General features: G+C 36.3%; 1 protein-coding gene across 1 annotated transcript in view; it reads right to left on the minus strand.

Annotated features, from left to right (window-relative positions):
- ANTXR2 (ANTXR cell adhesion molecule 2) overlaps window positions 1-16,349 on the minus strand; it is a 210,424-nt gene that overhangs the window by 152,340 nt on the left and 41,735 nt on the right. The window contains exons 8-9 of the mRNA XM_027854470.1: window positions 7,326-7,386; window positions 2,592-2,690 (exon numbers count right to left, since the gene is read on the minus strand). Of these exons, the coding sequence (XP_027710271.1) occupies window positions 2,592-2,690; window positions 7,326-7,386 (160 nt within the window). The remainder of the gene's footprint in view (window positions 1-2,591; window positions 2,691-7,325; window positions 7,387-16,349) is intronic.

Consider the following 16,349-nt stretch of genomic DNA (forward strand, 5'->3'; position numbering starts at 1 on the left):
TAATAGCTGGGTGATCCTGGGTAAGTCGATTATCCCCTGTCTGTCTTAGTATCTTCAACTGTAAAATGGAGATAATAAAATAGAGATAACTTTTCTCAGGGTTATGGTGAGGATTAAATGACATAATATTTGTAAAGTGCTTAGGACATTGCCTGGCACATGGTAGGTGCTTAATAAATGTTTATTTTCTTCCTCCTCTCCTTCTTTCCTTTCCCTCTTTCCTTCCTTTCTCTCCTATTTCCTTCATCCTTTCTCTCTTCCTTCCTTCTATCCTTCCTTCCTTCATTTTCTTCCTTCTGTCCATGCTTCCACCTTGCTTTACACATATGTGTGTATACCCCCTTTTCTCCCCTCACACCATCATCACCCTAGCTCAAATCCTCATCATTTCTCACCATTGCTACTACAATAGCCACCTAATTGATCTCCCTGCCTCAAGTCTCTCCCACCTTTAATCAATCCTTCACACAGCTGCCACACTGAGATTTCAAAGCAAAGGTCTGACAACCAGTCCTTGCTTAAAAAGCTCCCAGGGCCTAGTGTGGTCACCCACATCTGTAGTCTTTGTTGCTGGAGATGATAAAGCTGGTGCATTGCTTGAGTTCAGGAGTTCCAAGCTAAAGTAGGTTAAGTAAATCAGGAATCTGTATAGGGTCCTTCACCAACGTGGTGAGTCCCCAAGACTGGAGCATCACAAGGCTGCCCAAGGAAGGCCAGAATGACCCAGGTCACAAAAATGAAGCAGGTTAATCCTTCCATGACAATCACTAATGGGGGCTGGCCCATGGTCACTGCACTTCCAGCCTAGACAATACAGGAAGAACCAGTCCAATATGTTTCGATTCCTGGATAAAATACAAACTCTTGTGTTAAATATTTAAACCCTCTTGACAATCTGGCTCCAGCCAATCTTTCCAGACTTATTCCATATTAGTCTCTTTTATGTACTCTGTGTTCCAGATAAACTAGCCCACTAGTTGTCCCCTGTCTATGACATTCATCTCTTACCTCTATGACTTTTCATTCTGTCCTTACCTCTGCCTCCCAAAACCCTTAGCTTCCTCTACATCTCTTCTCTTACATAAGGCCTAGCCCCATCCCCCAGCTGCTGTATTTAGCTTGAAGATGTTTTGTATTTACTTTCATGTATATACGTAACCTTCTTGAGGGCAGTAATTATTTTGGTTTTGGGTTTGTCTCCCCTGTACTGGCATGTAGAAGTTTACTTAATAAAAACTTTTCGAATGTTGAATGAGTGAAGGAGATATAAAATCTTCATAACATGGTCCTACAACATCACCCTTACATCACAGCTAAAACAAGCATTCATAATCATAATAAAAACAGAACAATTTACCCTAAGGGACTTACAAATAGTGGGCTTTAAGAGTTTCAAGGAGGAAGGGATTATTTTCAGTCTGGTAGACCAGAGAAAGTAATATTTGGCTGAGTCCTTAAAAGATGGATCTGTTCACAATCTCATTTGAAGCTGACTTGTTTAATGCTATACAAAGACGACTTTTCTCAACATTCCTTTACTGCCTATGAAAAGGACGTGCCTAGTTCATGTCTCATTTATCTAGGTAACTGGTTATTGAATGTAACTTTGGAACTGAGTCTTTACATGCAAAACAGTGATGCTGAGGAATGAAGTAAGCATCCACTTTAATATTTTGGAACTTTCACCAACCACCAACTAGTACCAACAGAGAGAAACAGAAACATTCTGTCTGGACATTTTCAACAGCCTGTGCCAGACAGCAAAACTAACCCAGCTGACACAGAGTATAAACTTCCAGAGAGCAGAAGCCAGATATGGAAAAAGTTTGTAAGGGTCACTGACCCACAAGAAAAGTCAATTAAGGGTCACATAAGTTTTTAAAAAAACAACTTAATTTAATTGAAACATCTTTTGAGATACACCTTACACACACACACACACACACACAAGATAAAGGAAAAAAGAAAAGTTAACAGAAAGCATGGCAACCCTAAGGCCTTTTAAGTACTGTCACTTAAGAATGCCAAAGCTATGCTGATGAGGCATCTCCAGAACTTAGCACAGTCTCTGGCATACAGTAAGCAAGCCTTGAATAAATGTTTATTGATTGATTGGAGATGAAGTGCCATGTGTGGGGAATAGAGTGAAGTCCAGTCTAGTGAGGTCATAGAGTGTCAGAGGTAGAAACAATGTCTAATGAAGCTAGAGAGAGGTTTGAGCGTTTGAGAGGTAGGCTTAATGATGAAAGTTGCAATTTGCTGGAAAAGGCAGGGAATGGGATCAAGTATAGCTCTGAACCCGAAACCAAAAAACAAACTTAATAAACAGAAGTTATTTATGCCTGACCTTTGAAACCAGTTTTAAATGTCTAAATCTTAAAATTAGAAGGTATGCTAAATTTCATCTCATTCAACCACCAATTGCAAGAATTGCTGCATTGAAGTCAATAGAGAAATACTCCTTTTCCTTCATGAGTGGGGGGAAAGATCAATACAGCATTTCTTTTTAATAAATATGAAACTTTTGTGACATTTCATGCTGCTTTATTCTGCAATTATGGAAGTAATTCTGGGATGATGGGAATACTCACTTATGGTGTATGTTTCATTCACAGTAAAGGTACACGAAGCACTGTTTTCACTTCTACCCATCACGAACCCTCTTCCTGTCAGCACAATTTGAAATTCCTCTAAAAAGGAAAAAGAAAATAAACATTTCCTTTAATATTTTTAAAAGTTAATAATGGCAAAAGACCATGGAAGTGTCAAGTAAGCAGTTTTAAATGTCCTTGTGTCATGAAGATGATGATGATGATGATGATGATGATGATGATGATGATGTCTAGTAAGTGCCAGGCACTGTTAAGTGCTTACAAATATTATCTCATTCAATCTTCACAATAGCCCTGAGAGGTAGGTACTATTATTCTCTCCATTTTACAGTTAAGGAAACTGAGGCCAAAAAAGTTTAGTGACTTGCCCAAGCTCATACAGTTAACAAATGCCTGAGGCCTGATTTGAACTCAGGTCTTACTGACTCCAGGCCACTGTGCCAACTAGTTGCCCTGTGATAATTAGCAATGTCAAAATAGTTCCATTTTTGCATCAACAAAGTTCTTAGATTCCCAGTGAAATAACTAATAATGACACCATGCTTAAAAAAAAAACCTGAAAATATTTAATTAAATTGTGGAGTGGAGGTGACCTGGTGTTCTTGACAACAGAATCCAAGGTCTGGCAAGCTGAAAATCAGGCCCTGAGTACTGGTTCAATGATCAGCTACATTTCTGTTATTTGTCCACAAGCCAACCTAAATCTGAACACGCTCATTACCAGGTGATCCACAGAATGCTACCTGTTTCCATTAAAGCGACTCTGAAAAATCACCATCTTACTTTTAAAGGGGCTGCCAGAAATGTCTGTGGAGGGATTGCCTACACCAGAGAAGTTACACAACCTTGAAATACTTAAAAGTATTTGTCAAGTGTTGATGGTTAGTAGACCTGAACTGAAATCATCAAAGCATCAATGATTATCCAGAAAGGAAATAAACTTCTCAGGATTTCCTTCTAAATAATAACATCTGGGATTCATAGAGTGAGTCATGGTTTGCAATGGTTTTTGGTAATCTACATTAGCTTATCCAATCATTTAGAGCAAGAATTCTTTACCTTTTTTTTTTTTTTTTTGTCATGGACCCCTTTGGCAATTTAGCGAAACCCTTCTCAGAATGTTGTTGTTGGTTTTTTTTTTTTTTTTTTTTGAAATGTACAAAATAAAATATATCCAATTAAACAGAAATGGATTATATTGAAATGTGGTTATATTTTAAAATACCAAGTTCATGGACACCAAGTTAAGAATCCCTGCTTCAGAGGACTAATATTCTTCCTCCTAGGTCGGATCCAGAGAGGGAGCACAGTAGGGAATAGTGGGCAGAGAGCCAGACTACAAGTTCCAAAGACCTGGCTATGAGTCCGTATTAGATATGTATTAGGTGTGTGATAATAAGTAAGTTACTTAACCTCTCAGGGACTTAAACAGCTCTTTAAGACCATAATTTACAGGTGAGCTGCCCTTTTGCACTACTGGGGACTGTTTCCACACAAGTAAAATTACTTTGGACCAGTGTAGATCCTCTGTGAGACATGCTGAAAACCCCACCAGCTTCTAGTCAAGTAACAGTCACCTATTCAGGAAGATATGTGATTCCTTTACCCTTTGATCATCCACCTATGGTCTATCAGTCCATTTTTAGTGACTGCCTCTGAGTAAAAATTACTCTACTAACCTCTATAAGGTAGGTAATAAAATAAATAGAAGCAACATTTTGAAATATTTTCTAAAAAATCTGAATTTTTTCTAGCCCTAATTATATGGGTAGCATGGCAAGACCAGTGGATTAGTAATCAAAGACTTGTGTTTGAATTTTGACTCCTTCACTATGTGTGTGTGGGTGGGGGGGTTCCTCATCACTTCACTGCTACAGGCCTTACTTTCTTCATCTGTAAAATAAGGTGGTTGATGATTTAGTTGATCCCAAAAGTTTCCTTCAAGAATTATACATGTGACTATTAGAAAAGATTTTTTCAACTAGGAAATGATTCCAGGGACATGATTTATGCAGTGAAGTTGCTACAAAATGTCACAGATAAGGAACAGCAGACAATCTAATTAAATTGGATAACACAGCAAATTATCTGGAAGAATCAAAGGAAAAAAATGATGTTGTCCCTCTTTCCACCAACACTTTACACTCTCTAAACACTAAAGATAAAGCAAACTTTTTTTTTAATTTATTTTTTTCTGACCATGTGATTTCACTGTAACTCAAAATTTATTCTCTAACCCTGGGAAAATATTAAAGACTATACCCATGTCAACAGTGCCTCCAGCCTCTCCCATACTTACATACAACATACATGGTTGTCGTCAAATACTATTCACTATAAGTTTTCGTTATTTTTCCTACGAACCATGTATTTAATACTCTATTCTAATCTTGCTCTTTTAAAAAAAATTGTTTCCTATTAATTACCCTTAGCTTAAGAGCTAGGACTGCTGCTGGGGTGATAGGAGGGAAGGAGGAAGTGGCCAATGAAAAATAACACATGTATGCCCAAACCTAAGGTTAAAAAATATTCAAGGTAGACTTGAAGGAGGCAAGAATTGACAAAATAAAGGAAGGATAGTCCCAACAACCTTGCCTGAATGATGGAAAGGTGAGGGTCTAAAATGACTATAGAAATGTAAATATAAGGCATACTTCTTTTCCTCCTGCAGGATGTCTCGCTGAATTATTCCCCAAATGTCAATCATAACCATTCAGGGGCTCTCAAAGCTTAGGACCCGAGAGAACTGCCCCAATTTGCTGCATCTTAGGAATGACTATGACTTCCATGGTTATTTTACAAATATTTTACAAATCTCACAAATATTTTACAAAAACTGTACCAAAAAATTTAATATTATATTGAGCCCAAAGAAGCTGAGTAGTTTTCATGACTTATCTTTTCTGTTTCAATGTGTATGTGCAATGACTTAGACTGAGGTTTGATTCTTGTTTGAATAAATGTACATAAGCATTTGTAATTATTAAGCTCTGAAATTAAATTTTGTATTAAATTCACTATTGGAAATCAGATCATTATCAGGGAAGTTTGCTGCAAAGATGTTTGTTTTTCTAAATTATCATTTTTCCCTTCTAATTTTAGCTGCATTGGTTTTGCTTGTGCAAAACATAATCATGAAAAAAATGTTGAGCTATAGAAAAATTCTTAAAAACTTAGCAAATACTCATAAAAGAAAAAAAAGTCTAACACACCATTTTAGGAACATATTATTTAGAGCTGGAGGGGACTTTCCTTTTCTAGACCAACTATCTCATTATACATATGAGGACATGTGTACGTAGGAGGTAAATTGGACAAGATCATACACGTAAACCTCCTGTATCACTCCTCCAACCGAAATTGGAATTTTAACTCAGGTCCTATACCTCCAAATCTGACATTCTTTCTACTTTACATTCTTTAATTTTATTTATTTATTTGTTTGTTCGTTTGTTTCGCACATTCTTTAAACCCTAATTTTTAATGCTTGAATTCATAGAAATTTGCCTAGGAAAAATGAGCAGGGAAAGAGTTGCTAGACTCAAATGGATGCTCCCCATGTCGTTGGAAGATAAAAGCCAGAGAATGAATTGTAAGCCAACTCAAAGATGGCGTATGTGCACTTTCCAGTATCATGGAATATCATAAAGCACATGTTTATTTTTAACTTGCAGTGAATTAAAACTAATTTTATTTTGATAATTAGAGAATTTCATAATGACACTAGAAATAATAATTATATGAGCTAGCTGAGCTCTACGAAACTAGGGTGAGGAACCCCTATTAATCAAAAGTAGCAACTTCCCCAATATCAAGACAGGCATCTTCTAACATGAGGACCAAAATGATGATGGGTAAAATGTAACAAGGTCTTCTTTAAGTGAAAGTTTAGGAAGTATTGTGACTTTTAGTCTTTAGAGACTGTCAAGGCAACCAGTGTAGTGAAGGCTTCACGTCCTTGCTATATGAGGATCTGCAGATGTTTAACCTGTAAAGACTTGAGGAACATAAAAGCTATCTGTCTATATGTATCTGAAAGGATATCATGTGAAAGGGAGATTTAATTTGTTCTATTCGGGACTTCAGAAAGCAGAACCTGGAACAATGGATGGAAGCTATAAAGAGGAAGGCTTAAGATTAACAGCAGGAAAAACTTCCTAACAATTAGAGTTCTCCAAAAGTAGACTTCTTGTTGTTCAGTTATTTTTCAGTCGCATGTGACTCTTCATGACCCCATTTGAGGTTTTCTTGGAAAAGATACTGGAGTGGTTTGCCATTTCCCTCTACAGCTTATTTTACAGATGAGGAAATTGAGGCAAACAGGGTTAAGTGACTTGCCCAGGGTTACACAGTTTGTAAGTGGCTGGGGCCACATTTGAACTCAGGAAGATGAGTCTGCCTGACTCCAAGCCCATCACTTTATCCACAGAACCGCCTCGCTGCCCTAAAAGTAAGCTACACTATTGCAAAAGGCCATGGATTACCTGTCATTGGAGCTCTCCAAGCAAAGGTAAAAATCTTTTGTGGAATGAGTTGGACTAGATGCCACTTAAGTCTTATGTAACTTTAAAATTCCACAACTGTGAACACTATAACTATTGCAAAATGTTGAGTCTGATAGAAAAACTATGAAATGGAACTTAGCTATTTTTATTTCCAACATGAGTTTTAAAGTTTTTATTTTAATTCAAATACAAAATTGAAGATACTTACCACCCACACAGACACTTGAGGGTTTCAAGTCCAATATTTCTGTGCATGATTTTTCTAATATCTACAAAGAAGAAAAGGGAAGTAATATATAGATTAAATTGTATAACGATCAGGGAGTTTTAACATGACAGATAACACTTGGATTTTTTTTTTATTTCATAAAGGAAAAGAAGGAAATGAGCATTTATTAAGCCATGCCAAACAGTTTACAAAAATACCATTTGCTGGAAGGAAAGAAGGAAGGAAGGGAGGGAGGGAGGGAGGGAGAAAAGAAGGAAGGTAAGAAGGAAGGAAAGAAAAAAGGAAAGGAGGGAGGAAATAAACATTTATTAAGTATTTAATATGTGTTAGGCACTATACCAAGCGTTTCACAAACATTATCTCATTTGCTCCTCACAACTCCCCTGGGAGATAGGTGCTTTATTACCCGCATTTTTCAATTAAGGATATTGAGACAGGCAGAGTTTAGTAACTTGCCCAGGGTTAAACAGCTACTAAGTATCTGAGTCAACATTTGAACTTAGGTCTTCCTGACTCCAAGCCCAGCACTCTATGCACTAGACCACCTAGTTGCTGAGAATGTTTACTTTAGACATATTTATGATGCTTTCACTAAGACTCTTCTATGAAGATACATTTTAAGCTCTTATACTCTATGTCTAATAAAACCATAAGAAAACAGAAAATTACAATCTACCTGGTCAATATCAACAATAATAACAGTGTCAGCCATCCCCAGAAATTGTCAGGTCAACAAACTCTAGCAAACCTGTCACAATCCAAACATTGTTTTCCACTTAGAGATGAAGCCTGAATTCAATAAATTAGTGACGATTATCCTGGACACACAGTTTGCATTCTACTTTCCAGGCTTAATTCCCTTGGATATTAGTCCTGAGTCATGATCCAAACATGACTCTCACAATACACAGACCCTGCATCTTGTACACTTGCATCCTGATCTCCCAAACAAGATCAGGGCAGGAGAATGACTCAAGTGAGTTCCTTCAGAGAAACAGGGGCCCACTCTAGAAGGCACAAGGCTCCAAATAAAAAAAAAAAAAGAAAACCCACAACACCAACACACGATGAAGCTAGTTGTTTGGAAAGAATGCAACAATCCTTGCTTTATTGCTGGGGTTGCTCTGTCCTCCAGCGTCATAGGTTCATAAATTCCAGATGATGATCTCTTGCCATAAGACAGATAATCTGCACTAGTTTCCAAGCTTTTCATGCATAAAACTGGGGATGAGGAGAGAATTAAAGTAGGAAAAAAAACAGTAACATAATAAAGTGTTTCCCTTGACACAGGTGGAAATGAATCATTTACCACCAAAGCAACTGCATGGAGTCATGTCCATAAACATTATTTACTTGCCAAAATAACACCATTTAGACTCCGCACTGTATTCTTCATATTTTTCAAATGAAGATTAAATGATTAAGATTTTTTAAAAGATTAAATGAATAAGCTTCTATATCTAAGAAACAACATCGGTTCTACCTGTACACAGAAGTGACAAGTTTGATTTAAGGAACACAAAAGGTTGCTCTTAAGTGTCTCCTCCAGGGACCTATTAAAGGATGTTAATTCCTACAATTAAATACCCCTGTTAAAATTCAAGCATGTTTTCTGGGAAAGACAACATCTTAAGACATTACCATCTTCTAACAACTTAAGACAAATTAATTTAAACATAATAGCTAGTATAACATTGGAAAAAAGCTAGAAGGAAAGAGTCTCCTGAATAGGTAAGTTTTGTAAGATAGCAAGAAATTTAAAAAGATCCCAAGAATAGAAAACTGAGGTTAAAAAACACAATTACAGGAAAGCCTCTAGAGATAAATCAGCAGAATGACTAATAGGGACAAAAAGAGGCAGCTAGGTGACACAGTGGATAGAGCACCAACCCTGGAGTCAGGAGGACTTGAGTTCAAATCCGGCCTCATACACTTGACACTTACTAGCTGTGTGACCATGGGCAAGTCACCTAACCCCATTGCCTAGCCAAAAACAAAAACAAAAACTAATACGGACAAATAAAGTTAAGTGGGGAGAAGAAATGAACCAATATTCAAAGAAAAAAAAGTAATCTCAATGAACAAGTATTCACGAGAAAGGTCACAGTCAAAATCAGTCAAGGAAGGGTGAACACCCCTCAAATGACAATGGAGTAAAACTCTAAAAATCTTCAGATGAGCAATAAAAATTAAGTGAAATTAAGTGAAATTAGCGCTCATATTTTTTTTTCTTCCTGGACATGATTTCACTGTCTAGCACAATATCAGTGAGGAGCTTCCTCTACCAGTGCAAGCCAAAAGTTGCTCTCCAACTTTTTCAAGACTTGCCCAGGCCCATGAGAGGTTAAGTGACTTGTTCAGAGTCAAAAGGCAACTCTATGCCAGAGATAGGACTTGAATCCAGATTTTCCTGACTGCTGCCCAGCTTTCTATCTACTACAGCACACTGCCTCACAAGAAATAAACGAGACATTTTAAAAAGAGAGTAGGAAATTTAGAGGGAAAAAAAAACAAGACAGGATACCTCTAAAACAATAGATTCTCTGATAAAGAAAACAAAATAATTTATACCAATGCAAATACAAATGTAGATGGAAAATTAATTTAATAAAACTAGAACACAATAAGATTGAAAGGTCTCATGCTGTCTCTACAAATTAAGAACATAAACTGTATGAATGTGAAAAGATAAGCTGTGAATTACAGGTTGTGGGGAAAAGAAATCACCAAAAAAAAAAACCCTCTGATATGATACTTCAAGAAATCAGGCATGAAAATTCTTCAGAAATATTTAAGGTAGTTGGCAAAGTGCATATTAAGGGAATTCACACAACAGGAAAAAAACTTACATTCAATTTATCACAGAAAATTATAATCAGATTTTAGATTTATAACATCAAACACATTTTGTAAAGTAGAAGAAAAAACTTTCACTTTCAAAGGAAGAATAATAAGAATACCACAGGATTAAACCTTTTTTTATGTGAAATAAAAGGAAAATATGTAATACAACATTTCAAAAAACAAAGATCAGCTACATCCCAAAATAAGATATAGTGCAAAACAGAGCTTACATATCAAAGAAAGTAATTGGAAATTCAGTAATAGGAAAGAATTTGAGTTATTCCTTCAAAAGAGCCCAGAGATAAGCAGAGAATTGAACTTAGAGGTGAATGAACAGGGAACCAGACCTCCAAAGGGAGGATGACATGACATCAACAGGGCCAAGACATGGGGAAAAGGCAAAGAATAGGGCTCAAACCCATGGACTTAGATTACAGAGCACTGCTCACTACATCTTGGTATCACCTTCAAGAATTGATAGTTTTAAGAATGGATTCTAGAGTATCCTAGAAAAGAGAAGGAGTAATAAAAAGAGGAGAATTCAAAGAGAATTTCTTAGAAAGAATCATTATGAATTGAAGTTACTGAAATAGAAGAATAGATGGGGGAGGAGAAGGAGGGTTACACACTTACTCTAATCTGTGATGAAAGACGGAGATAAAAAGAGAGAAGGAGACAACAGGAAGAGAAAGAGGGGGGAGGGAGAGGATTATATATACATATATGTGTGTATTTGTGTGGGTGTGTGCGTGTGCGTGTGTGTGTGTGTGTGTACACATGTAAGCTCAAGGAACTTTATCGATATTGGGTCTTAGTTGTATTGTAAACCATGAATAAAATTTTATGTCAGCTTCAAGCCTCTGAGATCTGGTTTCCTCTCTTCTTTACCCTTCCATTGTACCTTCTGGAACCCATGTTCTATTGCTAACAAACTACTGTTCATATTGGACCTGTGTACACTCACACAGAAATTACTTTGCATATGTTTTATATTTGTTTATATGTGTACATGTTAGTTTCCCTAGTGCTATGGAACAGTGACCTCAATCTGACCACAAGTGTGACACTTCTGCTGCCCGATAGAAACTGCTCATTGAGAGCGGGAGATTGTTCTCTGTATACATAATGCCTGGGAAATAGTAGGTATTTAATAAATGCTTAATGAATTGAATTAATTGAATTGGCTTGCCAACCTTTCCGATCTGGGCAGCCAACATGTAAAATATGCAGCCTGAAATGACTGTCTGAAAATGCTCATGAAGTAATAAGATTATGATTCCTGCTCTTAAACTCTTTTTAACAGCTGAATAAATTGAAAGGGCTATACAGTTGCTAATTCAATCATCATATCAGGATTTAGAAAAGTAGAAAAGAAGCTATCCTTGCATGAAAAAGCATCTAGCCTTGCAATTAATTATAAATGCTGAAAATTCAAAAACCCACAGTTTGGGACAAATACAGATGGCCAAATATGTTTTCCAGTGCAAAGAAATCCAAAGAGATATGAGACAACTCACGCATTATTAGTAACTAAACCTGAGATTCATAATTTCACATTTTCCATTTAGACTTTATCAGCTTTTTATTACATTAAAAAAATTAACTGTTTATCATGATGCTTATTCATCCAAAAGTAGTCAATATTTTTACTTCTCAGCTGTTCTAGTTCATTATGTATTCATATGTTTTGTATTAGTTCGTTATATTTATACTATGTTCATAGAGTTAAGAAAAACCTACATTACTAACAACTAACAAAAATAAATAGATATTGTTAAGCAAATAAGATAATAGGTCAAATGTTAATTTGTTACAAAGGTTCAAGTGAGCCTACTGAGCTTGAATTTAAATTTTGGGAACAATAGCAAGTACAGTAAACTCCTTATCAGTTCTTCCACTCTAGAAAATATATTTTTGAGTCTAGTGGTTAACCGACACACAGCTGGATTACTTTTAAATAAGCATTTATCTAAATCTAGGTGACCAATAGAATAACAAATCTGTTAGGCACTTCAAATAATTCCTGTGCCACTAAATAAGAATAGTACAGTTGTGTTTGTTGGAATTGGTAAATATTTGCTTGAAAGATTTCAATCTCTTTGCATACCCATGATTTTTTTTAAATAGAAGAATTTCTAAAATGTACTACTACACACACACATATACATATACAATGCTATCTATTATGTCACAGTTTTGGTGGCATAGGCAAAACAACTTCAATATTTTTTTCATTTCTTTTTCGAAGTGGCAATTTGGTTTTCCTCTTTTAAAAATCAGACTAGCTAAGGTCTTATTGATTTTAGGTGTTTTTATTTTTTAAAGCTTCTAGTTTTATTTAGCAAGTCAATGGTATTTTTGCATCCAACTTTGTTAATCTCTGATTTTCAGAATTTCTATTCTGGTATTTATTCATACTGTTTTGATTTGCTGATTTAGTTGCAGGTCTAATTTCTTGATCTGTTCTTTTTCCTTTTCTGTTGAATGAAGTGCTTAGAAACAAATGTTCCCTTCAGAACTATTTTGGCTGCATCTCAAACATTTTGGAATATGGGCCCATTATTCTTGCTATTTGTATTTTCTATGATTTTTTTTCTTTGACCAACAAATTCTTTAGAACTAAATTCTTTGACCTCCAAATAATTGTTAATTCCTTCTTCAAAAGCCCCTTATTGAATACATTTTTTCTAAAAATTGATGACTTTCTTGTTTATATTTGATTAGATTTGTCTCAGAGGGAGACAAATTCACCACTATTATAATTTTGTTGTTTTGAAAAAACATAATTTGGATAACTTTTCCTTTAAATATTTTGATTTTATGTCATTCAGTGCATATGTATTGGGTATTGATATTATTCCACTGTCTAAAATGCCTTTAAGTATAATGTAGCTCCAAGGTTTATTTCTTTTAATTAAGTCTATTTTATTATTTCCTTTTCTGAGATTATGATTTCTATACCTGCTTTTTAAGTTGAGCTACTGGAAAACATATTTTGTTACCCTATAATCTTTCCATTTCAAGTTTATTTCTTGTAAACAACATGGTTTCTCAATCAACTCAACTCATCACCTAATCTAAGTTGGCTAGAGACAGTGATGGTCACATTCTTAATCTTGCAATCATCCACAAGTGTTTCACTTCCATATTCTGGAACTACTATTTTCTCTGAACATAATGTTCTATCATTCATTCCATCTCTCCCCATGCCTTTTTACTCTTGAACCTATTTTCACTGTCACTTGCCTCAGTCTTTTTTTTTTCATTTGTGTCCAACTTTGTGACCCCATTTAGGGTTTTCTTGGCAAAGATACTGGAGAGGTTTGCCATTTCCTTCTCCAGTTCATTTTATGATGAGGAAACTGAGGCAAACAGGCTTAAATGACTTACCCAGGGTCACACAGCTAGTAAGTGTCCAACACTGGATCTGAACTCACAAATGATGAGTCTTTCTGACACTAGGCTCGGCACTCTATCCACTACATCACAGTTACCTCCAATTCCTTCCCTCTCAGTAGTTTTCTAGACTCTCACCCATGTTCTGGCTACACTCTCTTCTCTTCTCAATCTTAAATCCTTAGAAAACCAGGCCAACTCTACACTGCTCTTCATGAATCCCTTCCTCCTATGTCCTACTAATGCTTACGCCTGCTCTCCTTTGATTTTTTTTTATTTTATTCCTCTTTTCATAAGCTCTTCTTGGAAGACGGGAGTTTATTTTGCTTATACTAATTAGTCCACTTCATCTACCCTCCCCTTTAGTATTATCCTCTCCTTTCTCCTGCCCCGACCTGAGTCTCTGTTGAATTTAATGTATTTCTATATCAAACTCTGTGTGTATGTATGTATGTATGTATGTATGTATGTATGTGTTCAATCCTCCTTTGTCCAATTCAAATGGAAGGGGGGCTCATGTGTAACCTATTCTCTTTACCCCTTTCTCCATGTTTCTATCATCTTCCTTTCATGTAACCAAATTATGTGTTTGTTTGCTCCTTTCCTTACCTGATGCATTTTCTTAATCCTTACTCTAGCGCTTGTGAACAAGCTAAAACTAGGCACATTTGACCGTATCATTATCCAAGCACATCCAGTCTCTCCCTGTAGTCTCTGACACATAAACAAAAAATGTAAACTCTTTAGTTTGCTGTTTAAAACTCTTTGGAATCTGGTGAAAGTCTCTCTTTCCAGGCTTACTACAAATGACTTTCCTTCCTATATTCTACATTCTAACCCATCTCACATGTGTGTTCCCCAAATGAGGTATTCCATCTCTTACCTCCATGACTTTGCAAATGCTTTCCCTCATAGCTAGGATACATTCTCCTCCTCCCACCACCACCACACACCCTTCACTTAGTATCCTAGGCTTCACTCAGGGCTCAGCTAATGTGCCCCCATTTACAGAAAGCTTTTCTTGATTCCTTAGTTGTTAGAGTTCTTTCTCTGCTTAAATTATCATGTATATGCTTTCAACAAGTCACACACTCATACAAACATACACACAAAATATGCACAGATATTTTCTGTCTGCTTTGGTTATGCAGGACAACTTGCTGGATTGAATCCCACCTCTGACAATTTATTGCTGAACTAGAAAAGCTGATGACTCAATATCCCACACCTGGTTAAAATTAAGTGAAAGAATGGAAATGATAGTAAGGTCAATTTGCTGGAGAAGTCAAGAAAGGGTGGGATCAAGGGTGATACTCCAACCTTTCAGTAAGGGCCAGAAGATGGAAGGAGTTAAGAAAGACAGAAGTTTAAGGTAAAGGAAAGTTGAATTTTGGAGCAGGCATTCCAAAGGGCACAGTGGAAGGTGATGAGTTATATGGAGTTTGACATTGGGGCAGGATTGGAGTGGGGGTATGGTTGAAGTGAATGGGCTTAAGGGAGTGGTAAGTCTAGTATCTAGAATGGGGTTAGTTCAGTAGCAGCAGGAGGTTCAAGTATACTGCGAGTATAAAGTGAGTATAAAGTAATGGCAGTATACTAACCACTGAGAAATGGGTTGAAGCAAAGTATCAGTGGTTGAAAAGAAGTTCACTGGAGGAGGTAGATCCTCCCTTGAGGTTCAATTCCTGACACATGGTGATATCCCGTCCTGTGAGATCCAATGGGTCTTACTTCACAGTAAAGCAGGAGTACAGAGGTATGTACTTCCTTTCAAGAAGTCAGAGTACCCAGATGAGTAGTTATTGATTATCCACATGAATTTGTATCAATCATCTTTTTGGATAGTAATATTTTCTATGCTTTTTTCTTCTTTCTTAGAGTGTCTTCAGTGTGGATCTATTTTGGTCAGGCCACTTTTCTTGACTTCATCTTCTTAAATGCCACTGATCTTACAGCTCTAACATGGCAAGGACTGAGGTTTCAGGGTAAAATGTGATGGTTCCACTGTCACCGATGAAAATAAATAAACATTTATATAGTTGTTGTTCAAGTCTTTTTTTAGTCATGTCTAACTCTTTGTAACCCTATTTGGGGTTTTCTTGGCAAAGATGTTAGAGTGGCTTGCCATTTTCTTCTCCAGCTCATTTTATAGATGAAGAAACTAAGACAAAGACAATTAAGTGACCTGCCCAGGGTCACACAGCTAGTAAGTGTCTGAGGCTGGATTTAAACTTCCTGACTCTAGGCCCAGAACTCTATTACTGTACCACCTAGTTGCCCTAAAAGTTTCTAGAAATCCTGACAAATGTCCAGTTTCCATGTATTTTTTGGCCTCCTTCCAATTTCAACTGTGAATACTCGTGGGATGATGTTGTTTAGTTAAATCTCAAGCCAAGTTTTCCATAGATTTATTTCACCTCCTCTGCTTTTGCTGTTATAATGAAGTAATAATGATAGCAATAATCCATTCTCCTCTACTGTATTTTACAAATGTGCATGTATTCTAAATCAGGGTTGATCTGAAAAACAATCTCTCTCTAATCAATGAGATGCTTTGGAATATCTTACCTACTTCATAGAATTTCTCTAGCTCATCAACATTAGTAAGCTGTTTGATGCATGCACTGAGAAATTATCTTCCTGGTAATCCTTTTTGCTCATGATTATGTGCTGCAAAATGAAAAGATCAACTGTCCCATGAAATTATGTTTCTTGTTTCCTTTGGGTACACAATGAAACTAACTCTGCCAACTACTTTGCGTG

This window comes from Vombatus ursinus, unplaced genomic scaffold, assembly GCF_900497805.2.
Source record: "Vombatus ursinus unplaced genomic scaffold, bare-nosed wombat genome assembly UNPS02010461.1, whole genome shotgun sequence".
Lineage (NCBI taxonomy): Eukaryota > Metazoa > Chordata > Mammalia > Diprotodontia > Vombatidae > Vombatus > Vombatus ursinus.